General features: G+C 25.5%; 1 protein-coding gene across 1 annotated transcript; it reads right to left on the bottom strand.

Moving 5' to 3' along the window:
- Positions 1 to 1,634: 1,634 nt before the first annotated feature.
- Positions 1,635 to 22,638, bottom strand: LOC132920431 (uncharacterized). The gene is made up of 11 exons (XM_060982828.1): positions 22,568 to 22,638; positions 14,716 to 14,927; positions 14,267 to 14,461; positions 13,856 to 14,105; positions 13,491 to 13,782; positions 12,865 to 12,941; positions 12,601 to 12,790; positions 12,196 to 12,523; positions 8,400 to 8,401; positions 7,225 to 7,277; positions 1,635 to 4,090 (listed from the first exon to the last, which is right to left on the bottom strand). Exons 1-11 carry the CDS (start codon positions 22,586 to 22,588, stop codon positions 2,357 to 2,359), a joined length of 3,354 nt encoding a protein of 1,117 aa, XP_060838811.1. The 5' UTR covers positions 22,589 to 22,638; the 3' UTR covers positions 1,635 to 2,356.
- Between the last annotated feature and the right edge of the window lie 3,946 nt (positions 22,639 to 26,584).

Genomic DNA, 26,584 nt, shown 5'->3' with positions numbered 1-26,584 from the left:
CAAATTAAAATTCTCTTAAATTTTAAAAGTATATGGGTTAAGTGAAACACTATCTTTATAGTAAATAATAAAAATAATCCTGAACTCAAAAGTTTAACATACAGTTGGTAGATATAACATACTTCTAAACATCAAAATTAAAAATTTGCTCTTATGTATTGAAACAAAAATACTAAATAATAAATACTATTTATATTAAAATATTTTATTATCAACAATAATATTATTATTTATTAGAATTATCAATTTTTCGATAACAGAAATATAATTCTTTTATTTTTTTTTTCGTGGTTTAATTTATTTTTGTTTTCGTTTTCGTTTTTTTGATTAATAATGTTTTCAAAAACGTTTTCTATCTGTTTTTTTTTTTAAATTTGTAACGGGCCACGTAAAATACCTTTGTGGGTTATATATGGCCCGCGAGCCAAGGGTTAGGCATAACTCGTCTATTGCCGTGTTTTTAAGTTTTAAACTTAAATAGTTGTATGACTTGTATGGCTATGCTCACTAGCACGTTTAATATTTTATTTTTATTTTTTATTATTTAATTAAATATATTATGCATAGGCGTAACTATAGACCTTAAAGTTTGGGAGGGGGGAGCTCTAGCTCTAACATTTTGAAAAGAAGTAAAAAAGTGAAAGGCTCTGTTTAATTTTCATTAAATTTAAGTGAAATCTAAAAGATTTTTAAAGGTAACATTGTATTATAATAAATAGGCTATACTGCTATAGGAACTAATTTACCCAATTTTGAAATTATGATAAAAATTCGTGCTAATTAATAAATATTGTTTGTTGCTGGGGTCAATGATGTACTTATACCAAAATTTTTTTTGTGGGGAGGGGGTAAATTTTCAAGTTAACAAGATGACTTGAACCATATAAGACATTATAATAAACTTAAATAGATTTTATTCGTTATTATTTTCAATTTATGTCATATTATAATTAATATAATTTGTATTGATCGAAAATATTCTAAAAAAATATACTAGGGGGGTTCAAATTAAATTGTTACTTGTCATTAAATATTTCTTTTCATTTCACTTCATATAACCGTAAAAAAAAAGTATGTTTACGTATTAATCTACTATTTTTAAATATATGTTAGTACAACTTATGATGAACTTTCAACTTGTACAGTTACCTAACTACCTTGTAAGTTATCTATATAACTATAAAATCATGTCATTATGAAAATATCCCTGTAATGAGTATGTTAAATTTTAATTCACATTTATGAATTATAATGGAAATCGATTCTAAGTGTAGATACCTGACCATAATATGTGCTAAATTAAAATAATTTGAAATCGAAACCCCCATGAAAAAAATGTATGAAGTTTTACATTATTATAATTTTTTCTTGAAAGGTAAACTTGTGATAAACATATTCACATAGTAATACATTTTCAAACCATAAGTATAAAATAGTATATGTACTTTTCATTGTGATATCTATAAATCTTCATGGCATTAATGAATTTCATAAACATTTGAAATTCAAATGCTTACAAGAAAAATAGTAACTTATGTATTTTTGATGTTGCAACATGCTTTTTTTTTTATATATATTTGTATAATGGACAAACAATACCAATAAACTTATATTTGTAAACCAAACACATGTCGAAAAATTAAAATACTTTTATTAAGAAAAAATATATTGTTTGTCAAATATCAACATTAATTTGGCTTAAACATAGGCCACAAACAAACAGTCTAATTTATTATAACCTTATGTTGATTCATAGATAAATAAAACAATTTTATTGGTAATTAATAATTACAAGTTATTAAAAAACTATACCTACATTACCATAACAAAATGTATTTGAATCTATATAAAAGAATCAAAAAAAATAATATACAACTATAATTATATTGTACGAAATAATATACCTTTAGGTTAATTATTTTACAATTTTCGAATTTAAATTAATTGTAAAAAATATATTTATTCTAATTTTATTTTATGAGTACATAAAAAACATAGAAATAATTATAATTGAAGTCCCAGTTTAATTGATTTAACAAACATTATAAATGTAAAAATAATTAAAAATAATATAATTATTTAGTACTAGTTAATATTTTAGGATTAAACTAAATTAGAAAAATAAAATAAAAGAATCAATTCAGATTACCTAATTGTAAGTATACTATTCAACACAATTATGTTTGTTGAATAGATAAATATCAAAAGAGATGCAAACAAAATGTTACAACAATTAAAAATTCAAATTATATGGATCAAACGGGAATAAAATTAACTTATACAATGCAATTTATATTTAAAAAATAATTGAATGAGGTATTAATATTGAATTAAAAATGGTAATAAATATTTTTGATTACTCTGAATCATCATCATCATCATCATCATCATCGTTGTCGTCGTTATCATTATCATCTTCGTCGTCGTCATCATCATCTTCAGATGAAGAATTTTCTTCATCATCTGAGGCACTAGAATCATTATTTTCAGTTAAAAATTCAGGTTTTCTCAGTTGTAGATACAATTGCAAATCGGCTTCAGAAAGACCTCTTAAAAACACTTTCAAATTTTTCATATATTCTTTTTTAAGAGCTTTAAGTTCGTTTTCATACATAAGTTGTTTTTTCCCATTTTTTTTGTTCCAATCTTCTAAACTTGTAATAGGGTGTTTTTCATTTGGTTCCAATTTACTTCTGTATAATTCAAATGCATTTTTATAAGGTACTGCTTTTGGTTCATTTTTGAATGTTTTAGTTTTTGAGTTATATTGCGAAGTACCTTTTTTCTTAATTTTTTCTGTAGGTTTTTCTGAGATTACTTCTCTAGCATTAATCCTAGGTACAACTTTTGGCTCAGGTTTTTTAGGTTTTCCTTTGATTTTAGCCATTTCCAATTGTTTTTCATTTTCTGGTAGTGTGTTTAAGTATGCTTCAAATTCAGTTTTATATCGCTCAGTTATAACTTTCAACTTGTCTGAATAAATTTGTCGCTCTTCATTAGAGAAAGCTTTCCATTTCTTTGCCAACATTGACATTCTTTCTTTAGGAGGAACACCATCTAATGCATTACTTTGTAACATTTCTTTAGAGAAAAGACCATAATTATTGACTGGAGGTTTTTTTGGTTTCCCTGATTGGGAATCCAAAATATTTCTATCACCTTTGGTCAATGCACTTTTTGTAGGCATAGTGAAAGCAGGATCATTTTTGTGGTCTTCTTTTAGATTGTTTAAATATGTTTGTTCTCTTTCATTTGCCAATTTAATCCATTTTGATTTTTTCTTTTCTGTCATACCATCCCACTTTTCTTTTAATTGGTTTTGAAATTCAGCTTTTTCAACACTACCTAATTCTAAATCTGATGATTTCGATTCCATAAAAATTTGAAATGGAGTTTTCGGTTTATTTGATTCTTTAAATTTGAAACCTACATTTGTTTTATCAACCAATTCAATATATTCAGTCTTTAATTTTTGTGCTCTATCAATTAATGTTTGTTTTTTTTCAGGAGATAATTTATTATATTTTTCAGCAATAATTTGTGTCAACTGAGGCAATTTTAAATCCGGATGTTTTTTCTTGTATTTTTGAAGAAGTTCTGTATAAAATAACATGTATGCGGTTCTAGGTTTTTGTAACCGATTTGTTTTTGAACGATAGGTATCAATGCCTTTAGTTTCCAATAAATTTCTAGCATCATGAATAAGATCACCTATAGTTTTAAATGTTCTAAGCTGATCTTGAATAGCTAACCAAGTGGATTGACATTCATCTTTACTATAACTATCAAATTGAATTTTATCCCAGTCCAGTTTTGTAAATCGACTTCTAAATGTTTGATTGTCATTCTTAGGAAGTGCCAACTCCATTTTAGATAACAGCTTTTGGATATCATCTTGAGGCCAACGGCTGATGGTAGGATTTTCATTTTTTACTTCATTATTTAATCCATTATCATGATCAGATTGCTCATCAGAATCTTCAGAAGATGAAGAAGAAGCAGGTTTTTTTTCTGTTATGCTCTTTCTTTTTTTATCAGTGTTCTGAAGAGCGTTAATTGACTTTCTTTTACGATCTAAGCCCATTTTCACCTGAAAATAACAATAAACGATTTAATAATTGGTAGGTATTATTTCTTTATCTCTATATAAAAACTGGCATTTGTAATCTCTGAAATAGGCGGTATAGTGTGAATGGGCAGTTAATTATTATTAGGTAATTAATTAATAATAAAAATTGCTTTAGTATATTATTAATTAATAATATTCAATATTTTAGCAGTAGGTAGAAGGGTCATAAAGGCAGCTTAATAAAATTTTCTACCAGAATCTTGCATTTGTTGACATAATGACAGGCAAGGGTCACTGCAACCAATATTAAACATATTTGTGAATATTATTGATACGGACCCACATTGTTAATAGCATGGATGTCGTATACCAAAAATACTTTGGAATAAAATTCACCTTAATATTAAATCTAACAATAAAAAATAGATTATGCTGAATACAAATTTTATGCGTTGAAAGTTAGTAAGATAGATCACAACACATATGGACATTTTCTTAACACTATTTTAATGTTTTATTATTTGTCTTTAGAAAAAAAAAATATTAAATTAGGTGTGTTAGGTGTGAATAAGTGAAAAAACTAAGAGTTGTTATAAGATTATATAACATAAATATAAGATAGGCAGTCATAGTATTTGTCTCAAATGATATGTCAAGTGGATTTATTAATTACTATAATTTTCTTTATATGTATAAGAAACTAAGTCAGTTTTTATTTAAACGTAACAAATTTAAGCATCATAAAATAGAAATATATATTTTTGATCAGAAATCAGAATTGGTAATCTGGAAATGATGGATGCCACATTAAATAGCACCAATTTTCAGAAATGGTATCAAAAAACATTGTGAAATCAAGGTCTTTTTTTTAGATTAAGTTGGATGACACCACATTGATATATTTAGATAATATACAAACAAAGGTTGTAAAATGGGTTTAAAGATTATTATAATAAATAAGGAATATAAAGGAAAAATGTATAAGCAACAAGGTAAAGTATATTAAACATAATATTGTTTGTATTTATTCAAAAACATAACAATTTCTGGACAGATTATATTCAAATTAGTTTTCTTCTTTTTTCCATTTGCTTTCACACAATATTAATAATTAAAAAAAAGAAGAAAGAAATTAATATCAAAAACAGAAGTAGATCAAAAAAATGCAGACTTTGCTTAAGATGTTTAAGTTCAATTATTCAAATAAACAGTATTGTCTTTTTATTTTTTTAATATTATACAATCTTTGTCTTATGTTGAGATGAACAATGTCAATATCAGTTGAATGCTTCTAACAGTATAAAGTCTAGCCACTATATCCTGTTATCTTTATTTAGTATAATTGTTGAATTGTGAATTTTAAAATAAAAATTCAATATGAAAATAAGTCAGCAAGATACACAAGTTCATAAAAATAAAATAAGACTACTACATTTTGGCTAAGAGGAGATGCTTGTCGAGTTTCTAGACTTACGCAGTTTCTACCACACACGATTCTGTACTGTAAATGCACTGCTGAATTACTATAGGATTATACTGGATTTATGTTTATTCTCAAATATATATAGTCAGTCTCAATTAAGCTTATAAAATAACATCATTTTAATTTTTCTTATAATGATAAGAAAAACATAGGAGATGAAATTTAAGTTTTTTAAATGTTGATACCAATGAATAGGTGGGCGGCATTATTTATTTGAACGCAGAAAAGTTGTTGAAAGCCGAGTTTAAATGTTAAGTTATTAGTCATCCCTAGTGAAAATAATTACCTGGCTGGGCAATCCACCAACAGTAAGTTGCATATGGCGCCAGTGTGATTTTATTTAAATAGTAAATGTAATTCACTTGTGTACAAGTAATTTTTTAAGTAATATCAATATTAAACTAATGCAAATAACACTGTCATTTACTGGTTTTATATTAGATTGTTTTAAAACTTTGTAAAAAAACTTCAAATGGTAAGTACCTATTCCCCAAGATCACAGATTGGTTACCTCATATAATATCTTGTAGGCAATAAGAATTTCTTTCAAATTTAAGTAATTTATATTTTAATTTCAAATATAGTTTTCTGACTTATACAGTTGTAATACAATTAAATAGGTAATTACAAGAAAAAGATTAACGTGGTCGTAATGTACAATTAGTTCTTTATTTTATTATTTAAACCAAATTAAAAGAGAAAAATAGATATGTAAGGTTAAAATTATTGAAAATTTAAAAAAAAAACAATGATAGCAATCTATCTCACTAAAAAAAAAAAAAATAATAAAAAAAAAACATCAAGCATGTAAAACAAAATACACTTCTTTTTATTCAGTTTTATGTACCATTTTTATGTTTTGACAGATCATTACATAGTATAACATACTGAAATAAAAACTATTGAATAGTCTGCTTTAACATATCCAAAAGCAGGCCAGCCAACATATACATAATATACTTAAGTTAGGCACTATAAAATTAATATTATTTAGTTATGGTGAATGTAATATCAAAAGTTTATATTTAATGCATTACCTATTACACGGACATTACTCATACAAATGATATTAAATGACATTGTATAATCACAGGTATTAACCATTTAGATGTTGATCAAACAAGTGTCTTAGAATATGTGGAATAAAAATAAAACCTTTTACTAAAAGTAATACTTGGTATTGATTGGACTACTCATAGCACCCAACAAGTACATGCGTTTATTACTCAAAAAATTTACTTTTTTAGGTACATGAAGAAGGGAACAATAAATTTTATCATAATACGGGTCTGATTGTGAATCAGAATACACCGGGCGATTGTTAAATGTTGTCAACTACCATGTACGGCTACACATGACGGAATACCACAAAACAAGCATCCCTATTCACTATCTACAATACACGCATTACTATTTATTAAAAAAAAATACATTAAGTTTTGATTTTAGGGCTTTACAGTGAATGAGACACTTGTTAAGTTATATTTCCATGATTAATATAACGTACTGAGATATTAACGGACAAAACGTATTCGTTGAATTAAAAAAAAAAAAATGTTGACTTGGAACCGTTACATACACGACATAACGACAAAATCATTATACTTACGTTCGTTGGTTACAATTCAACATAGAAACCAATGATCCAATGGTTACGAAAGGTTCAGTGAACGGCAAATCGTAAAATCAACGGCAGTGAGAATGAATGAATGAAATACAGTCGAACTAGCTCGTCGTAAGTAGAGCCGAAAATTCCGTTACAAAACGCTAATGTCGTCAATGCCTCATTGCCTCCTAACCGCGTAAAATTGTTGGGGAGCAAGTACACGCTTAATATGTGTGGTAGGTTTTTGTTGATAAAGCAGCAATTTGATATTTTGTTTACACCGTACGGCCATGGAAGAAACAATACGATACGATATACCGGATGTCGTTAATTTATTACGTGTGCGCGCGCAAAATATATCCGACGTAATACTTAACCTAAATTCTAATAACGTCGATGAATATTTTGTGTTTGCTAACTATTTATCCCGCGGTTTTATATACACTACATAGGTCGGCCAATTCGGTACCACGGTCTTATATAAGACCGTGTTTTATTCATTAGTTTTGGTTTTTACTCTTAACCTATCCAGCTGTTCTGCTGTTCACGACTTCAAAACTGGTTTGTTACTAACTTGTCAATTGTCAAAGAATAGATAGCAGACTGGTTTCAAGCATTGATTTTATAATATAAAAAATCAATGGTTTCAAGTGTGAAGTGAGGCACAATATCGAAAACCTAATAATTAATTAATTTATGTATTTATGACTTAAGTTTCAGTTGGCCAAAAATCCCTTTTAATTACAAGGCCACAAGGGTGCCATTTAAATATAAATGCTAACACTTTATAATTTAAAATATTAAATAGCAATAAAGTAACTATCTTATTACTTACTAGCAATTGAGTAATTAACTAATTAACGGTGTAGGTATCATGTAAATGATAAAAACATAACAAAATCAAACCAAATATAGGAAATGTAATGTAGGTACCTAGTTACACAAAATTTGAATACATTTTTGTTATATTTTAACTTAAACGCCATGTAAGTATATTGTATATAACTAAATAAATAGTTTATTATATTAAAGGTTTAACCGAAATGATTCTTATTTTATTTATTGTACTTTGTGTGTTGGTTTTTTACTACATAATATAGGTAATACTATTTATACTCAATAATAATAGAAATTAGAATCGCGTTAGCAATGATATAATGACTACTTTTCGCAAAAATATAAATAATGTCTTGAAAAGTTGTCCCTCGATAACAAAATTTCAGATGCATATTATGTTCTACTCCTGTGCGCACGCTTGTTTTGGTTTTCCCTAAAATGTTAGCGATTTTACAACGTTCTTTTTACTTTGTTTAAGAATATAAGGTTAGATTAGATGTCTACCTTTACAACATTTGTAATTAATAATTTTGTGATGGTAGGAGATAACGAAAAATAAATGAACAAATAATTATTTGGTAGTTACCTAGGTATATTTTTTTCTTGTGGGGGAGATTAATAATTAAAAATGATACCGTCATGTTATTTAATGGTGGGTAAATAAACGTTTATTTTTAAAATCTGCTCATGATTGAATAAAAAAAAAAAATGTCATTTTTAAAACTTTGACTACACATAATCACCACATTGTGAATTGTATTCGGTATAGTACCAATAAAATTATTCAAAATTTTATTTTCAAGTACCTAAATAAAAGTAACCAATATGGTAATATAGTTAGGTATTTTCTATAGTTATTAATTTATTATTAAATTGCAGATACAGGAGCAAAAATAAAATGTAATAGGTACCTATTTTTAACTATGAATTCATAGGCGTAAATAGGGGAGCTTAGTGGGGCTTAAAATTTGTATTGTCCCCCTATTTTTTTTTATAAGTTTTTCAACAAATTTTATGTTTTTATACGAGACAATTATAAAATGTACTACGTAATTCCTAAACAGGATATCCGATAGGTATCGTATGCTATATTGTTATGTGAACATTTATTGTCCATACATGAATTTTGTATTGTATATTTATAATAAAATTAGAATGATTGAGCTACGTTAATATTTTATAACGACAACGATAACAGGTTACAGGGGTGTAGCCAGGGTTTTCTCATGGAGCCCCCCCCCTCCTCCATTGCCAAAATTTGTTGGTAAACTTACCTATATTTATATAAATGCCTACAATTTTTATAAGATTAAAGCTTTATATTTTATCAACGTATATAATTATACAAATAACAAATACATATTATATAGAATATAATCAAAACTTTTATTAACGAAATATTTGATGGCAAGTTTAATTGTTTTGACGATAGATTTTTTTTGGTCAAAAACTAAAAAAAAATGTCATTATCAAGTTTAAAGTTTTTCAATCTCGAAAAATATTTCTGCCATTTTTTTAGGGGTTTTCAACTCATGGGGTTATGACCTGATAACCCCCCCCCTTGGTTACGCCACTGACAGGTTATGTATATTGTATAATATACAATGGAAATATTATTTTATAGATTTATAGATTTATAGAAATGCGACATGCGATGTATTTTGGGTCTATTATTATCGCTAATCGGAAAAATTATTCCGATCAGACTATTAATAGTTAAGAGGACGCCATACCCGCATGTGTTGTTTCTGTCTTACTAACATACATCATAACAAATGTACGTTCATCAGAATACATTTTGTAATGTTAGCTTTAATATTAGAGTACATTTACCTATTTTTAAATTTAAAGGTAAGAACATTATCTAGAAAATGACTTATGCTTTTATTGATATTATCATGTTAAAGTGAATTGTGAACATTTTAAATTTGTAATATTTTATATAGCTATAACTCACTTTAAAATGATAATATCAATAAAAGCATAAGTTATTTTCTAGATAATGTTCTTACCTTTAAATTTAAAAATAGGTAAATGTACTCTAAATTAAAGCTAACATCATAAAATGTGTTCTGCTGAACGAAAATTTGGTATGATTTCAGATGGACGCCAGTAAGGTACATTTTTTTGTCTATAATACAAATATTTTATTATTGTTGTTGTATACTTATTAGTTATTTGTACTCAACGGTAACAGTCGACGCTGCTAAATAGGAATAGGTATACAATGATTAAGATAACGTAAGTTAATTAATAATTAATCAAATTAAGTCTATGATATTAGATATTATAATTTATAATATATGATGGGTAATTGATACCTTTTTGTATAATATATATTTTATACTAATATACTCGATGGTTTTAAATGAATACATAAAATGAACGCAATTATAAATCGATACACCTATATTTTACAATAATGTTGTGTAGATAATTATTACATTTTAAATCACCCAATGAGTATAAAAAAAAATAATCAAATAATTTTACATTTGATGTAATAATCTAAACAATGTATAAGCTTGACAGTATTTGGAGGTAGATACAAAAGTACAGTACACGTACAATTACAGGCAAATATGTATAATATTTATATTTATAATTAAAATTAAAATAATTAAATAGTTCATTATTAATGTACATACATAGGCAAAACCAGACATTTATATTGGGCTAGGCCAAAATATTTTAAAACTGCCCTGTTTCTTCGTCAAAAAAATATTAGCAATTCATGTATATATTTATATATTTTTTAATGTTGTAAAAACACTTCCACATATTTATACAATTAATATTGGTTTTTGTATTAATATTTAATATATTTAGATATTGGTAATTTTTTTTTTAAATTATAGTTATCTCTCTTTTCTTTGGTTCCAGCGCGATAGGCGAAATTAACTCCCCCAGTTAAAATCGCCGGGGAGTAAAAATGACCTATTACAGGTTTCAGAGGTTTTACTATCAAGGACCGATCCATGTATTTTTCTTAGCACATTCTACTCAAAAATCGTTACTCAGTTCTTCGGTTTTTTTTAATGCGTACATTTCTGAGTCGTATAGGGTAGTTCGTAATAGTTCCTGTATTTAAATTTTTGAGAGTCCTTCTAGATTTTAGAACTTTTTCATTATAGTCATACTACCAATATCACAATACATTTAAGCTTACAATGAATTCTAAAAATTTTTATTAATAATTAATAAATAATACAGCCTATTTTTTTTGAGGATATACCGTGTTCTGCAACAAAAATACGATATATCGAGATCGTTTGTGGTAGCCATTCTTCTTGTTTCTACAAATAACCTACCTTACCTATAAGTTATAAGTTTATAACCTATGCGTATATTTGACGAAAACATATTGTACACATTTCTTTACAATCGAACATAGTACATTACATTAAAATAAATATATTATATAGTATAGATAAAGGAATTAATTTGTTGATTTTAATAAAATATTTTAAAAACCTATTCTTATTTCTTATAATTTCTTAATAATTAAATCAGGTAGAAGAAGCTAATTTTATACATAATATTATGTTATATTAAGAGGACGCAACACCCGCATGCAGTTGCGGATTTAGCAATTTACAAGCAGGACATTTGCCGCCGTCTCAAATTATAATATATTATAAATACATTTTATTTTTAAATGCGGAAAATTTGCCTAAGTCTCTGTATTCTTAAGTATTAATATTGTGAACAGTGATACAAATTTCGGGAAAATAATCACAAAAATAATATTTTAGTTTTTTTTTTAAATAATAAGTACATTATTATGTACCCCATCATCGTTTTCGAGACCGATAACTTGTCGGCTTTATGTCAGGCTACGGCCAAATTTATCTAACCTGTAGTTCTGCCTATGTTTATATATTATAATTAAGGCTCGGATTTAAATGCCCTAAAAAGTATCAAATCCGCCAAATATGCAAAAAATGTCCCAAAACAATTTACTAGTACTTGAAACATATTTGTAGCTTGGAAAACACCGCGTTAGATATCCCCCAAAAAAGATGCAAATGCATTGAAATCCCAGCCCTAATTATAATATATAAAATATAACTATAAACTAATTAATACTGTACGGAAATCGAGTTATTCTTGTTTTTTAAGTACAAAAAAATAAACATACATATATTAACTAATTTAATGAACAAAATGAGCATTATTTTATTGTGTCATTCATTTTACGAAGTTCTTGGTACTATTTTTACGTAACAACCGTCGACAAATTTAAGTGTTGCTAAAAACATTAATCTTAGGTGTTTCGGCGTGGGACATCTGTCTGATGGAAAAAATGTATTTTTTCGCACTAGTGTCGATATGACGGTTTTCATTTGGAGCATGCCATATTTTATTCCGATACAGTTCCTGTATCCCGCACTGAATGGTATAAATGTATATGGGTGCCGGCTGCGACACGTATCTGGTAAAAAGTTGTCGGGGTTAAATTTTTCTGGATCAGTGTAGTACTGCGTACTCGATTGTAAAAATAGTGGACTGACCATCAGCGTTGAACCTTAATAATTTAAATTTAACTACTTATATAAGACATTTAAAAATATTATATCTAGTAGGTAGTAGGTACTAAATTACCAGCTGGACACAAATATTCTCCGATTTGCATTTCCTCCTCTAAACTTCTACCAAAAACAGGTAAAGGAGGGAAAATTCGTAATGTTTCTTTGATCACCCGTTCTAGATATTCCATTTGTTGTAAATCTTCGTATGTTGGTGATCTATTCTGATCGCCGATCGAAAATATCGATTGTAATTCTTCAAACACCTATAACTCAAAAAAATAACTATAATTTAAGTAAACGAAATTATGGACATAAATAATTGGTTAAATATATTTGCCTTGTTCTGTACTTCTGGATGATGAGCTAACATAAAAATTGCACATGCATTGGCCATAGCAGTAGTTTCTTGGCCTCCTAAAATGATAATTAACTGTAATTTAAATTAATTGCAAATAAACATAAATATTTAAAATTTATATTTGAGAATATTTTAAGTTGTTAGAATCCCTTAACTCATTAAGTAAAAGTAATTAACTAAATAAAATAGGTGGTTGTGACGTATTCACGTATTATACCTATATTTTTAATACATAAAAACTAAAAAATAAAATATCATGAAATCAATTATTATTTAGAAATAATTAACGATTTATAGATTTTTTTTTATAAATCATTATGAATTTAATTAATTGTGCACCAGTTTACCTACTTTATTTAGTTATTATACATTATATGTTACATCCTATATTATATTAATTATTAGATTATCTTATAATTATTATACTGTTTAGTGTTTTTAAGTTGATACTGTATTAAATTTTCTTATCAATTATAATTTATAATCAGTATAGTTAAAAAAAAAATGATTTGGTGTTTTGAATGTAAATGCAAACTATTATATTACTATTAAATTATAATGAAAAAGTACTAAATATGTTTACATATTTATTTTTTTGTATTTACCAATCATGATAGTCACAAGTTCATCTCGTATTTGTTCATGCGACATTTCATGATAGTTTCCTAACAAAATCTCTATAACCGTTTTTGTTTTTCGACAAATATCTTCGTCATCTGTTTCTACTTTTTTTTCATTATTTGCATTTTGATTCAATTCATCAAGTTTTTTATTAATTATTTCATCAGTAAAATCGTTAATGATTTTTTGACTTTGATCGTGTTTTTGATTAACTGATGAAAGCCGGAATAATGTTTTGCTCAAATACCATGGATGTGTAATTCTGTATTCCCATGCCTAAAATAATAGGTAGTGATTGATATTTAAAATGAATAAATAATAATATGATTATATAACAACATTTTCTTACAATCATGGCTGTTTGTAAATTTTCGACAAATCGATGACGACCGCCATTTTGAGCATTAAATTTTACACCTAAAGCGGTTTTTCCGATCATTTCCATTGTAGCCATACTAATAGGAGAACTTATATCACACTCGTTTGATTTCAAATCATAGTTTTGTTTTAATATGTTGTTAAGAACATTAGATTCTTCGAAAAATATCGGTATAAATGATTTTATAATTTTAAAATTAAAACCTCCTGATACCATTTTCCTAAAATAAAATATTAATAAATTACAATAATGTATTTTTTATTTTATATAAAATTACTTTAATCCATAAACTATAACTTTTTGCTTAATATAAGTTACACCATATTATTAAAGTTTATCTTTATAAACTATATCCTACGCTTAAAATAAATTATAGCTTACCTATTACTTTTCCATTTTTTTATGTCATCGATTGAAAATATTCCTTGGCCCATGATGGATTCTTGTAAAACCAAGTATTCTTTAGATTTCTTTTGTAATTTTGGATTAGTAAGGACTAATTCTATATCTTCAGGTCGTGTAAGTACAATGTAAAGGTTATTTAAGACCCATACTTTAAATAAAGACTTCTCATATCTAGAAATCGTATTTAAAAATTTCGTTGCTTAAATTAATTTATGCATAAATATTAGTTTTTTGTAGAATTATAGGGCTTATATAGGTTTTCATTGTAAAAGAATTAGATATTTTTATTGTGTTACCACTAAAATATAAATACAATTATATTATAATGATAAGGCTTAGTTATTAACTTATGAAATCTCAGTTTATATATACAAATATTATGAATTATTTATATTAAGACCACTAGGGGTGCTATAATTACTTACTTTTGGTACACTTTTAATCCACTTGAGATAAGTTTTTCTGGCCCTTGTAGAAATAATGGCAATAAGCCAATAAAAATTGAACCATCGGGACCTGGTATTTTATTTGCCAATATTCTTTTTCTTCTGCCTTCCAATCGTAGTATCATAACTAATATAATTATCAGTGAAATAACAGTTAAGTACCATATTTTTGATTCGTTTAAATCTATTACCTACAAAAATATTTTAATTGAATATATTACTATGTATTATTTAAGAAAATACATCTTATATATTATTATTATTTATTATACACTATACGTTTAAACGTCAATACAGTATATAATATTATCTCAAAAAGGGATTTATGATGATTTATCCTTCTGATATACGAACATTTGAAATTCTCCAGCAGGAATACACGTGCAATAGGTGAATAACTTTAATTTATGTATATATAGCATTTGAAATCTCAATTATAGACAATGAGACACAATATAAGTGTTATATTTTGCTAGTACTACATATTATAATAAACTATATATGTGATTGAAAAATTGACTTAACTATCTTTACCATTGCCAATATGGATTGTCTTGCCAAATGTCAATTACACATTATAATTACTATAATGTGAGTCATCTATTAATCTACGTATCTTTGTCAGAAATATAGGGACGTTGTTTTGGGCTTATAAATAAATAAAACAGTATATATATATATGTTTATTGTATAGGTACACACCTACGACCTACGTATTAAATAGATACTGTAGTATAATTATTTGCATTATCAAAAATATTCGTTATGTGTATACTCCGATACTGTATAATTAATTAAATACAAATTATATTTTGAATAAATAAATAATTTGAAAAAAATGATATACATTTTTAAATTTGTTGAATCATATTACTATAATATTTACTTTTTGCTGTAAAATATTTATTATATAATATTACATATTAAACTATATACTGTATACAATATATACTTCCTATATTGTTTTGCTAATATAGTTAGTATATGCCGTATTACTTATTTCATAAGTAATATTTTCCTTATTTGTTAATGTAACAAGAGATTTGTTATTTGTGTTGTAAATAAATAACAATGGTCTTATAAATTTACAATATAGCATTTCAACCGTTTTGTTTAGTGACTAGTAGGCTTTATTTATATATATATATAATAATAAATGGTTTATAATTCATAGAATTTATATACATCGACGATCGACGATGAGCGTGTAATAAAAAATAATGATGTTGTCAGAAATTTAAACCATTGTAAATATTATTGTTTGATTTATAAATAATTTAAAAGAAAACTTCAATTTTAAGGAATATAAGATAGGTATATAATTATTTTGAATTTTTGATCAAAGCAAAGAAGTTATTAAACCTTTTTTCTGTAATATTCAATACCTACTTAAATTATATGATTTTTTTAAAAAATAATTGCTTGATTTGTTTAAAAGTTTATTAATTAATTTAAAATGTCTATAAATTATGCACCAAGGTCATGAAAACTGCTAATATCACCATGCAATAAAGTAATATAGTTACTAGTAAACTGAATCTGCACTCTGCAGCGATAAATATTTATAATCATTTATACAAATTATCATAATATTTGTTTTAATAGATGATATAGTTTATATGAATTATTAATGCTTAAAACTATATGGGTCTTATTTAATTCTTTAAAAATTTTCAAGGTTATTCAAGTAGTTAAATTATTTTTCGATTTTAAGTTATTGATAGTTTAATATTATTTGTATAATAACTATTAACATTTTACAATATTGAATATAGATTGAAACAATAAATATATTGTTAAAATAATCTGTTTAAAATTCATCGACCTAATTGAAAATAAATCGTAAATTTAATATTAGAAATAAATGAAAATAGTAATACCAAATGTTGTATAAGTTCGTAAAAATACTTATTTTTATGTTATAGTTTAAGAAATAATGTTTCTTATAATATTCTTATAAACTGTATCTATTATTTTTCTATTTTTACATTTTTAAAATATACAATCATCAATACATCAATGCAATATAATAATAAATAGTAATATTAGTAATATTACCGATACCTTTAACTTATTGTTTTGAAATAATAATTAATAATCTAACTATATCTAAGTAAGTAGATTATTAATAAACCTACTCTTTATAAATATTTTTATGTTTTAAAATACATATAAAATTTATTTTTACATTCCAATTAAATAAATACCTTATTATTATTATTTTTACTCAATAAAAATATTAACAATTCTTATTAAATTATTAAATCCAAAGTTTCAAATCCATAATATATTTTTCAAATGTTTAAATACTTTTTTATTTGTAGAATTGTGGGAGGTTAAATATTTGACTTCTGAAAAAAATGATTTATTTAGAAGTAATAATTATTAATGGAAGACGATATCTTTAAAATGGGGACTTGGTCAATACAATCGATTAATATTTAGTATACCTATATATATCGGTTTAATTCATTAAGTCGTTATAGGTAACAAATATATTCCCCCATCCTTATTTTTCATTATTTTGGAAGTATAATTTAATTTAAAATGAGTCATTCAATTAAATCAAATTATACATAAAAAAATATCGCTAACTTAATTCCATATTTAATTTAATTAATGAATTATTATTATTGTAAAATTGTAATAAAGTGAATCATTAAGAGAAAATTAAATATTTTAATTTCAAAATTTAATCATTTTACTTTTTACTTTTTAGTAATATATAAATTTAAAGAATCAGCAAAAATCTATTTATGTACTTATCGAGGTGTTGTGTAGAATAAACCGGTGCATCCGAATTGCGTGCCAAAAAAATAAACATAAATTGGAATGTCCAAATTGCATGCTGCCTCTTAGAGAAGTCTGTCCGAATTGCATGCCGTGAACCTATTACCACCTACAAGTTTATCTTTATTTATCATGTACTTACGTGCACAACTTAAACTTTATTTTTGATTTTTCTATTTTTTTTAAAAAAAAACGCATGCATAGAAACTGATTAGTTTCTAGATTGAAATATTTTTTTAAAAATTTTATCAAATTACAGGAGAAGATGACATTGTGAATATTTAATAACACGATTGTAGTTTAAGTTAATCAGGTGAATGTATTTTACATTTTCACATGGAATTTCAAATAAATAATAATATTATAAAATTTGGTGAACTTTTTTTGACAATATACAATATAGTACAAGTATATATATAATAATAAAATAATAAAAACTGCAATTTATAATTGAAATAATAAAATATGTCAATATGGAAAAAGGGGGAATAGTTTAAAATTATTGAATTAACTAAATTACACTGAAAAATTACAAATAATAATAATAATAATAATAATATACGAAAAATCAAAATTAAAGTTTAAGTTTTACATATAAATGCATCGTGCATGATAAATAAGCTTGTGGGTACACGGCATGCAATTTGAACATACCCCTCTAAGAGATGGCATGCAATTCGGATGCAGTCGAATAAACATATTCTACTCCACAAAATCATCAAAAATATTATTCATAATGTTAAGTCGTAAGGTAATAGGTAGAGGTAAATTTACATTCAAATTTTTAAGTAAGTGCTGTAATACTGCAATTTTAATTTCAAAGATAATATATTATACAACTACAACATATCATAATATACCAAGGTATGATGGCGATGTATAACTATGAAAACCTGCAGGTTTTCCGTATTAAATAATATTTATTTTCTTAAATTTTAATCGAACGTTTTCCCGATAAAAATATTGTGTTAGGTTTCGTAAAAGAAAACTCTTCTTTTATACGAAAGAGCCATTTCGTCATGGCACGAATTTCTCATTGTATATGTTATTGTACCAACGTTTGGTTGTGCGCTTGTGTGGACATAATATTATTTATTATTGTGAAAATTCGTTTGAACGTGCCGCTGAGCCTATAGTGGGTTATTTATACTCGTGTTGCTATAATTTGATCAGTCTAGTACCCGCTCTTACTGTAATTCCGCAACGATATTTATTACACACATACGTGCACGATGGTGAAAATAACATAACATTTTTAACAATGCCACGATTATGCGGCGTATTATATCGATTTATTATCATAATTGCAAAACGTATTTTCAGTCAAATAATATAATCGTGCAGTTTGTGTGTTATCGATTCTACTCCTGAAATAATCTTTAGACGTCGCGATGTCTATATTATATTAATATATGTTATTATCACAGTGTTTCAACATTTTTGTCACATGAGCCGTGAGAATGTATGTACGTACAGTTTTTACACTCATTTTGTTGTTATACGTATTATATATTTGCTGGGGTTGCAAAAATCGTACACAGCAGAGTGCAGGTGGATTGCGGACTGCCGACTTCTCTGAAACCGTTTATACACTATATAAATATCGCATTGGATGGAAAACGTTGTAGACCGAGTATAATTCACAGACCACGGTAGGTATCTGGTATATCATAAAAATTAAGATATTACATATTGTTCTTTAGCATATTATACCTATACCATATTATCATATCTACCCACGGCAGCTGTACAGTTTAAGCCAACTACCTATAATTGCGTGGCGCGTATCTTATTGGTATTATATTGTTGGTATACTACCTATAGACATATCGATACTTTAGGTTTGAAGTTCTTGCACACTGTAGTAAATAGTTAAAATGTATGTATATTGATGTATTTTAATTTTCAATGGAGAATTTTAATTGTATAATATAAAGGGTGTTTCACCGTTTCTAATGATTAATATTTTCAAGACATGCAGTCTTTTAACAGCCAAAATTATTGAAATCAATAGTACGTTTTTATCACGTTTCTTAAAAACCCGAAGCGGACAATATGTCAATATATAGAATTAATTTTGTACAAATATTTAAAAAATTAAATTAACCATTTTGTTATTTATATTTATTTTTAAATTGTTAGGTAAGTAAGTTTTCAAATTTAATCAGGTTATGGCCTTATGGGTACAGATGTTAGGTGTATATTTAGTAAGCAATTATGCCATATAAATGAGAACAAACATGATGGTGTGATGCTATCCATATTAATATACAATATTTATTTTTTATTATGAAAACGTTTTGATAACGTTCAATGTGAGTTTTCTTTTTATTTCGCCCATTCGCTTTACCTTCTATTCGTTGGTTTGTCATACACTCATATATCATATTATTTAATATTATTATAACTTATACGTATGTGTACAATAACGAAATGGAATTCGAACCAAGAAAAAATAAATTATGTCGCGTGTATTACCGATTCGGACACGGCAACTAAGCACGCAGATTTTATTTCCACATAGATAATAGACAGTATTTGACCGTATATTAACGGAACTCTCCCATCTTCTTTGTGTTTTATATTTCATAAAATTTTTGTATGACGCTAAAAAATAGCTACTTTGAAAACGCAGTGATATAACTTATTTACTTATTATCTATTTTGTATGTTTATCGGATCTCGTTTTACAATAACGTATGCGCCATCATAATAATGGTGGTTAGTTCAGAACACGAAAGCGTCGACAGATTATTGAATGTCAATGTATCGAAGGTACATAGAAAAAATAAATTATTTTATTCCTAACTTTAGTTAAAAAACCCTAAGCTCCATTTTTTTTATTATTATTATTGAATCATAATATAAGTACATAATACAATTACTTAAATACAGATTAAATGATTATATATCTCTTAAAAGCTGTGATTGAGTTAGAGAGTAATTAAATTAACTTAAAAACAATAAAACAATCAATTTTAAAAATATGTAGAAAGGAAAATAGAATTAAAAATTAATCATTTTACATTAGGGAAGTAACACATTTTACAATATGTAAACATTATAAATTATAATTATTCTTATTCTATAGACAATTATAAATTATATTTTTGACATTATTTTGATTACAATGTATTTTTTTTTATTGAAGTGGTAAAGAATTAAAATACGTAGGCTATAATTTCAACGAATGATTGACCGAAAGATTTGAAAGCATACCTACTTCACAGGAATATCATAAACTTATTTGATCTTTTATTTTCGAAAAATGGCTTGCTATTACCTTTGCAGACAAAGCGTTTAAATATATACATAACAGCTTTTTTTTTTTTATAAATATTTTACTGAAATACACTCAAATCACGGTAATTTAGCCTAGAAATTCTTCTAAGGTACAGTTAAAACAGATTCGAACTATATTATTTTGGTTAATTTGAAGCGTATTTAAAATATTATTATTTACCCTCTCCCCATACTAGTAATTAATATTGATAGATCAACTGATATAGTGCATAATAATATTACACGCGTTGCGGGTTTGGATATTAGATTTTTAAGTTTAGTAAATTTGTAAGTTATTGAGCGTCACTTCCCTATTCAATTATAAATTTATATGTTTCACTTTATGTTTCACTTAAGATATTTGTATTTTATTAAATTAAAAAATAATATTCTATTATGAATTCGAATAAAAAGAACATGGTTTTTTATATTTTTATAAAGCTACATAATTTTACATAACTGTAGTCTGTAATTGTTATAAACATTAAACATTGACAATTTATAGTCTATTTAAAATTTAAAGTTATAATAAAATTATTGCCTTGCTGTTATCAATACAAAAATATATTTATTAGTAAATATTATTTACACTGTTTGATCATCGAGTTTAGTTATTGTTAAAATACAATTAGATATTTAAGGCGGAATTTATCAATTAAGATTTTTATAATTTGTGTTAAAAACTTTTGAATATTATATAAAATATATACCTGTATAATATTTGAAATAATAAAGGTAACAATTTGTAAATTTTCTATTAATTTGTATATAAAAAATGATGACTTAATGACATTTAATTTGATAGACATCATTTTAAATTACGTATTTTATTATACTGAGAAACTTGAAATTTATATAGATTTTTAATTAAAATAATAGTTCTTTTTATATAAAAAAATTTTTGTTTTTATAGGTATTGCAATATTTTCATTACTTATAAATACTTTAAATCAAAATAATCAAATATATTTTTTATAAAATTTAAATAGCTTAAAATATAATATAGTAGAAAACTATATTTACCATATTATTTATTTGGCAACCGGATGAGTAAACAATTTATTACATAGTAGATAGTATTTATCAATCGTGTCAGCTACGATTGATTGAGTTATTTTATTATGTATTTTCTATCTATATATTTGTAAGAACTAAGAGATTTAATTTAGCAAAATTTGCGATTTAAGTAGTATTTGTAGGAATATACGTAATTTGAAATCAAAATCAATATTATATATTGATTAAAAACTATATTTTTTAGTTTATGAGAATAAAGTTTTTATTGTTTTGAAAAATATGTGTTGGTTGTCATACCTAATATAATTATTAATGCTAATTTAAATAATTTGAATTCCAGTCAATTATATATTAAAATATAAGTATTTACTGTACTAATAATTAATAATTAATATTTTTTAAAGATAAAATACAAAAAACTTGACAACTATTATAATGTATTTTACGCTGAACTAGTTATTTGTTGTAATGAACAATTATTTTTTACGATATTGCCAGATCTATATCCATTATTAAAAGAAAGTAGGTTCCATAGATTCCGTATTACGATTTTCAAAATTAAAAGTTAATGCATTATGAAATCTATATTATGATATACTATTTTATTATAATAGTAATAAATCGTTCTTTCAGTTTTTTTTTTTTTAATCTTTAACGTGTTTTTGTTCATTTATATGAATTTACGAATATATCATTATTTGAAAATAACTTAAACTAACTTATATGATAAATTATGATTTACCTTTTGTATGAGTGTGTACATTTTTGTTTATAATATTATTGTAGTTCACTACACTTCACACAATACCGAATGACAAGTAGCATACACAACGTAAGAACGAACAGTAATGTAATTGGACCTCTATAATGGCTCACTTATATTATATTTTCCCTTCCCTTGACAGTTTGATTTTGTTGGTTTAGTATATATTGTATATATATAAACACACACGCACACATAAATATATATATATACATACATGTGTTATGTTTATAAGTACACATATATCCTTAATTATTATTAGACAATTAATGTCGTTAGTACTTTTTTCTATTGTAAATTTTCCACAACATAGATAAATTCATTTTATTCTCTTTTAATAAATTTAGCTATCATAAACCGAAGGAGTTAAAAATACCACAGTAGACAAGTACATTCAATTCTACTCCATACTCTTTAATAATTTAGTGAAAACTTAAATAAAGTAATAAAATATGATTGCATAAAAACATAATTTTTTAATCCCTTAAAAAGGTATCACTATATGTCTATATTATTTTTTTATTAATCTAAATTATATTTTTAAAAATAGATGGTGTTAAATATATATTAAATGCTGAAAATTTAGTACAATAAAACTAGATTACGAATATATTTCTCATATTAATTTACAGACGTTATGACGTCCAACATGTGTTTTAGGATTGACCATCATATAATAAATAAATATTAAAATCTGTTTTTAAATATTTATTGTAATTGATTCTTGAGATAAATAAGAACCTACATACATATTACATTATTACATAATATGAAATCATCACCTATAATTAAAATTGTACATAATTTTAAACGATAAACACATCAAATAAGACTTAAACTGTCTATCAGTCAAATTAGTCAATTCAATAATTTTGCAAAACTATGGATCTTTTTGACCTTTATATTTTTCAACGATTTTAATTCTCCGTTAACAGCAATGTCATATCTTTATTATCATCATCATCATTTAGTCTTATGCAAAAGAACAAACAAGTCTAAGTAATTAAAAAGAAAAGAAATAAATTATAATAAAAGTATATACATATACATATTTGTAAAAAAAAACAGCATGAATAAAGTTTATTACTTACTCTAATACTCTCACTCTCTGCTGGGTTACATAATTACTAATGCGTATTTTATTCATAAAGAATAGTTTTTAAATTATGTTTATTTTAAATCGTTTATAGCTATTTTTAAATTATTCGAAATCAATTGAAATTGATTTAGGTAAAAGATAATGACATGCCTATACTAAGCACTGAATACAAATAATAGGCAATAGGTCAATGAAAACAATTTTGATTGGAATTTAGAAATGATTATGAGCAATGAGACTATAACTCACAGTACTTATAATATTGTATTCTATGGTAGATATACCATACCTACTTATGACAGTAAGATATAAAAAAAAACCGAGAGAAACAATCCACACAAACTATGTGATAAGAAAATTATACAAATTACCTAATTGAAAAATCAAAAATGGGGGGTAAACTGATCTATATCCCAAACTTCTATCCAAACTGGTGTTTATCGACACGGACCAGACTCGGAATCATAATACACGTTACAGTATTGCACATTATTTTCGCTGGCAAATTTGTTTAATTTTATAATATTATTTATTTTCTGTATCGATATCACAATAAAATTGTCAATAAAGGATTGATGCTGTGGAGCTTCTAAATGTTGTTAGTCAAGTGTACATGCCAACACTACAGACGTCATTTGCGCCTAAATCGAGGACTGCGTATATATCAATATATTAATCATGAATGAACGTTTAGAAGGTTTTAAACTAGTAGGTACATTGTACATAACATGATATATTTTGAAAAACTCAATTTACATAATATTATTATATTATCATGATACCTATGCCTTTCTAAACTGTACGAATATAAAAAAAAATCATATTGTTAGATATTCCGTTTTAATATAATTTATAACCGTCACAAATTTTCCATATTATAATTTTTAATAAATATACATTTTATTATTTCCCGTCATGGGTTTGATATCATATATATCTGGACTTCGACATAATATGAATAACTGTTTTTGAGCCTTAGTTAATATAGTTTGTTATTACCTTTATTATTATAGTAAGACTAGTAAGAGAATGAACACAAATATTATATCAACACTAATGAATTGCAACATAATATAACTTTGAGACGTAGTCTTACGACTTTTGGTCATTAATTATTAAATATTATATACATTTATACATTTATGCTAAATTAAATTACTTTAAATATTTTTGGTAAAAAATTGAGCATATTTTGTAGGTAATAATATCTTACGGCCATTTTTTTTCATTTCTATAGTACTAATCGTTTTATTTTTATTTTTAATTAAATTAATCATGTGTACTTACTATATTATATTGTGTATAATTACTAATTAGTATAAAATATTATAGCGGCAGTGGCAAGCGATGCTAATCACACCATTTGGCAGAGTTTGGCGGAAGGTATTATAAAACATTAAATGTATTTTAATATAATTTAAGAATATTTAAGACATTAGGATTTAACATGGTTGTTTATTTTAAACATATTCATTTTTTTATTTACTTTGCGTGATAGCTCTGAGAAGGTTTTTCATAACAATAATATAACAAGTAGCACTCCTCAGAATGAATTTACTGCTGTCATCAATTTCTGTTTAAGGGCTGCAGTATAATCTAGTATAATTTGCTTGTAAACATTATCAACTTAGATTTCGATGTGAATAATCTCATATTATTATAATACATTAAATTAACTATACCGCGGAGCTTGTGCAACGTAGTTAGCGGGTTTAACTCTATTTTCGGTTAATTAATAAGCTTACCCGGGGAAGGTGGCTCACATTTGTAGGTAAGTTTTACAATCGTAACCATCAAGGAGCTTGTGCACAGAGAGCAAACGGTTGTTAAAAAGAATAGTTTAAATAAAACAGTAGCGGCGCTAGATATTTTTTATCGGGTGGTGATATACGGCTAAATTTTTTCTGATGGGTCATTTATGTATGGCTACTCGATCGCCCATTAATTTGTTTAAACCATATTTTTAGGAAAGTATTACTAAAAATGTTTTGGTTATAATATGTTATATTTCTAAATAAATAATCAAAAAATATACCTACTATATTATTATCACAAATGTACTACCTACAGTAATACTTTTCAAATTTCTTCAGTTTTCTTTTATTTGTATGTAACAATACATAACTTTTTTTTTTAGTGTATGAGATTTTAGAAAGTGTGTAGTTAGTAGTAACTTTATTGAGTATTTTTATGTGCAAAAAAGAATAGGTATTTAATTTGAATATAACAGTCAAACTTAAAATAATATAATTTAAGTCTAAAAACTCTTTAAATTAATTAATACTATTTTATATATTAATAATGATTTACAATTTATTTATTTACTTACATTTTTTTAACATTAAAACATAGGGGGGCGGCAATGGTGGGGCAAAATCAATTTTTTTTTGCACTTCTTGCCCACCTTTACCTCCATGTAGCATCGCTCCTGAAATAAAAGATAATGATTTCAGTGATTGTTTCTTAAAATATGTGTAAAATATAAGAGAATCAGAAAATCGACCACTTGAACTATAACACTCCCGAAAAATTGTGACTTTGTGATGCGTGTGATCACACAATATTATCAATGTCTTGACAACTGGTAGATATTTGCCGGGAACAGTAAATTATTGTTTCTATTGTGACCGGTTCGATCGTACCATTCGTACCTACATCATATAATCCATTTATCACGATCTATAATAATATTATTATTGTGTGTGCTATTTTGGCTATTCTCTAGTATTTACCATTTTATTGGGTATGTAAACATCGCACAGTGTGCATAAGTGATTTATATATTATGTATTGTGTATTTTATGCGTACAATATTATTATAATTAAATGTTTGTTGTTACTAACCAGGAATCGCGAAACGGAGCGTCGTTGTGAACAATGATGCAATCATCAACATC

Source organism: Rhopalosiphum padi, chromosome 2 (genome assembly GCF_020882245.1).
Source record: "Rhopalosiphum padi isolate XX-2018 chromosome 2, ASM2088224v1, whole genome shotgun sequence".
In the NCBI taxonomy this organism is placed as follows: Eukaryota; Metazoa; Arthropoda; class Insecta; order Hemiptera; family Aphididae; genus Rhopalosiphum; species Rhopalosiphum padi.
Note: the sequence above shows the minus strand (reverse complement) of the source record. Positions and strands in the feature narration are given on the sequence as shown.

Bases quoted from the DNA above. Each gene is read 5' to 3' on its own strand.
- LOC132920431 (XM_060982828.1), bottom strand. From the start codon at position 22,588: ATGTACACACTCATACAAAAG. The intron at 14,106-14,266 runs GTAAGCTATAAT...ATTTTATTTTAG, and splicing joins AAAAAATGGAAAAGTAATAG to GAAAATGGTATCAGGAGGTT. The intron at 4,091-7,224 runs GTTCACTGAACC...TGTTATTTTCAG, and splicing joins CGTTGATTTTACGATTTGCC to GTGAAAATGGGCTTAGATCG.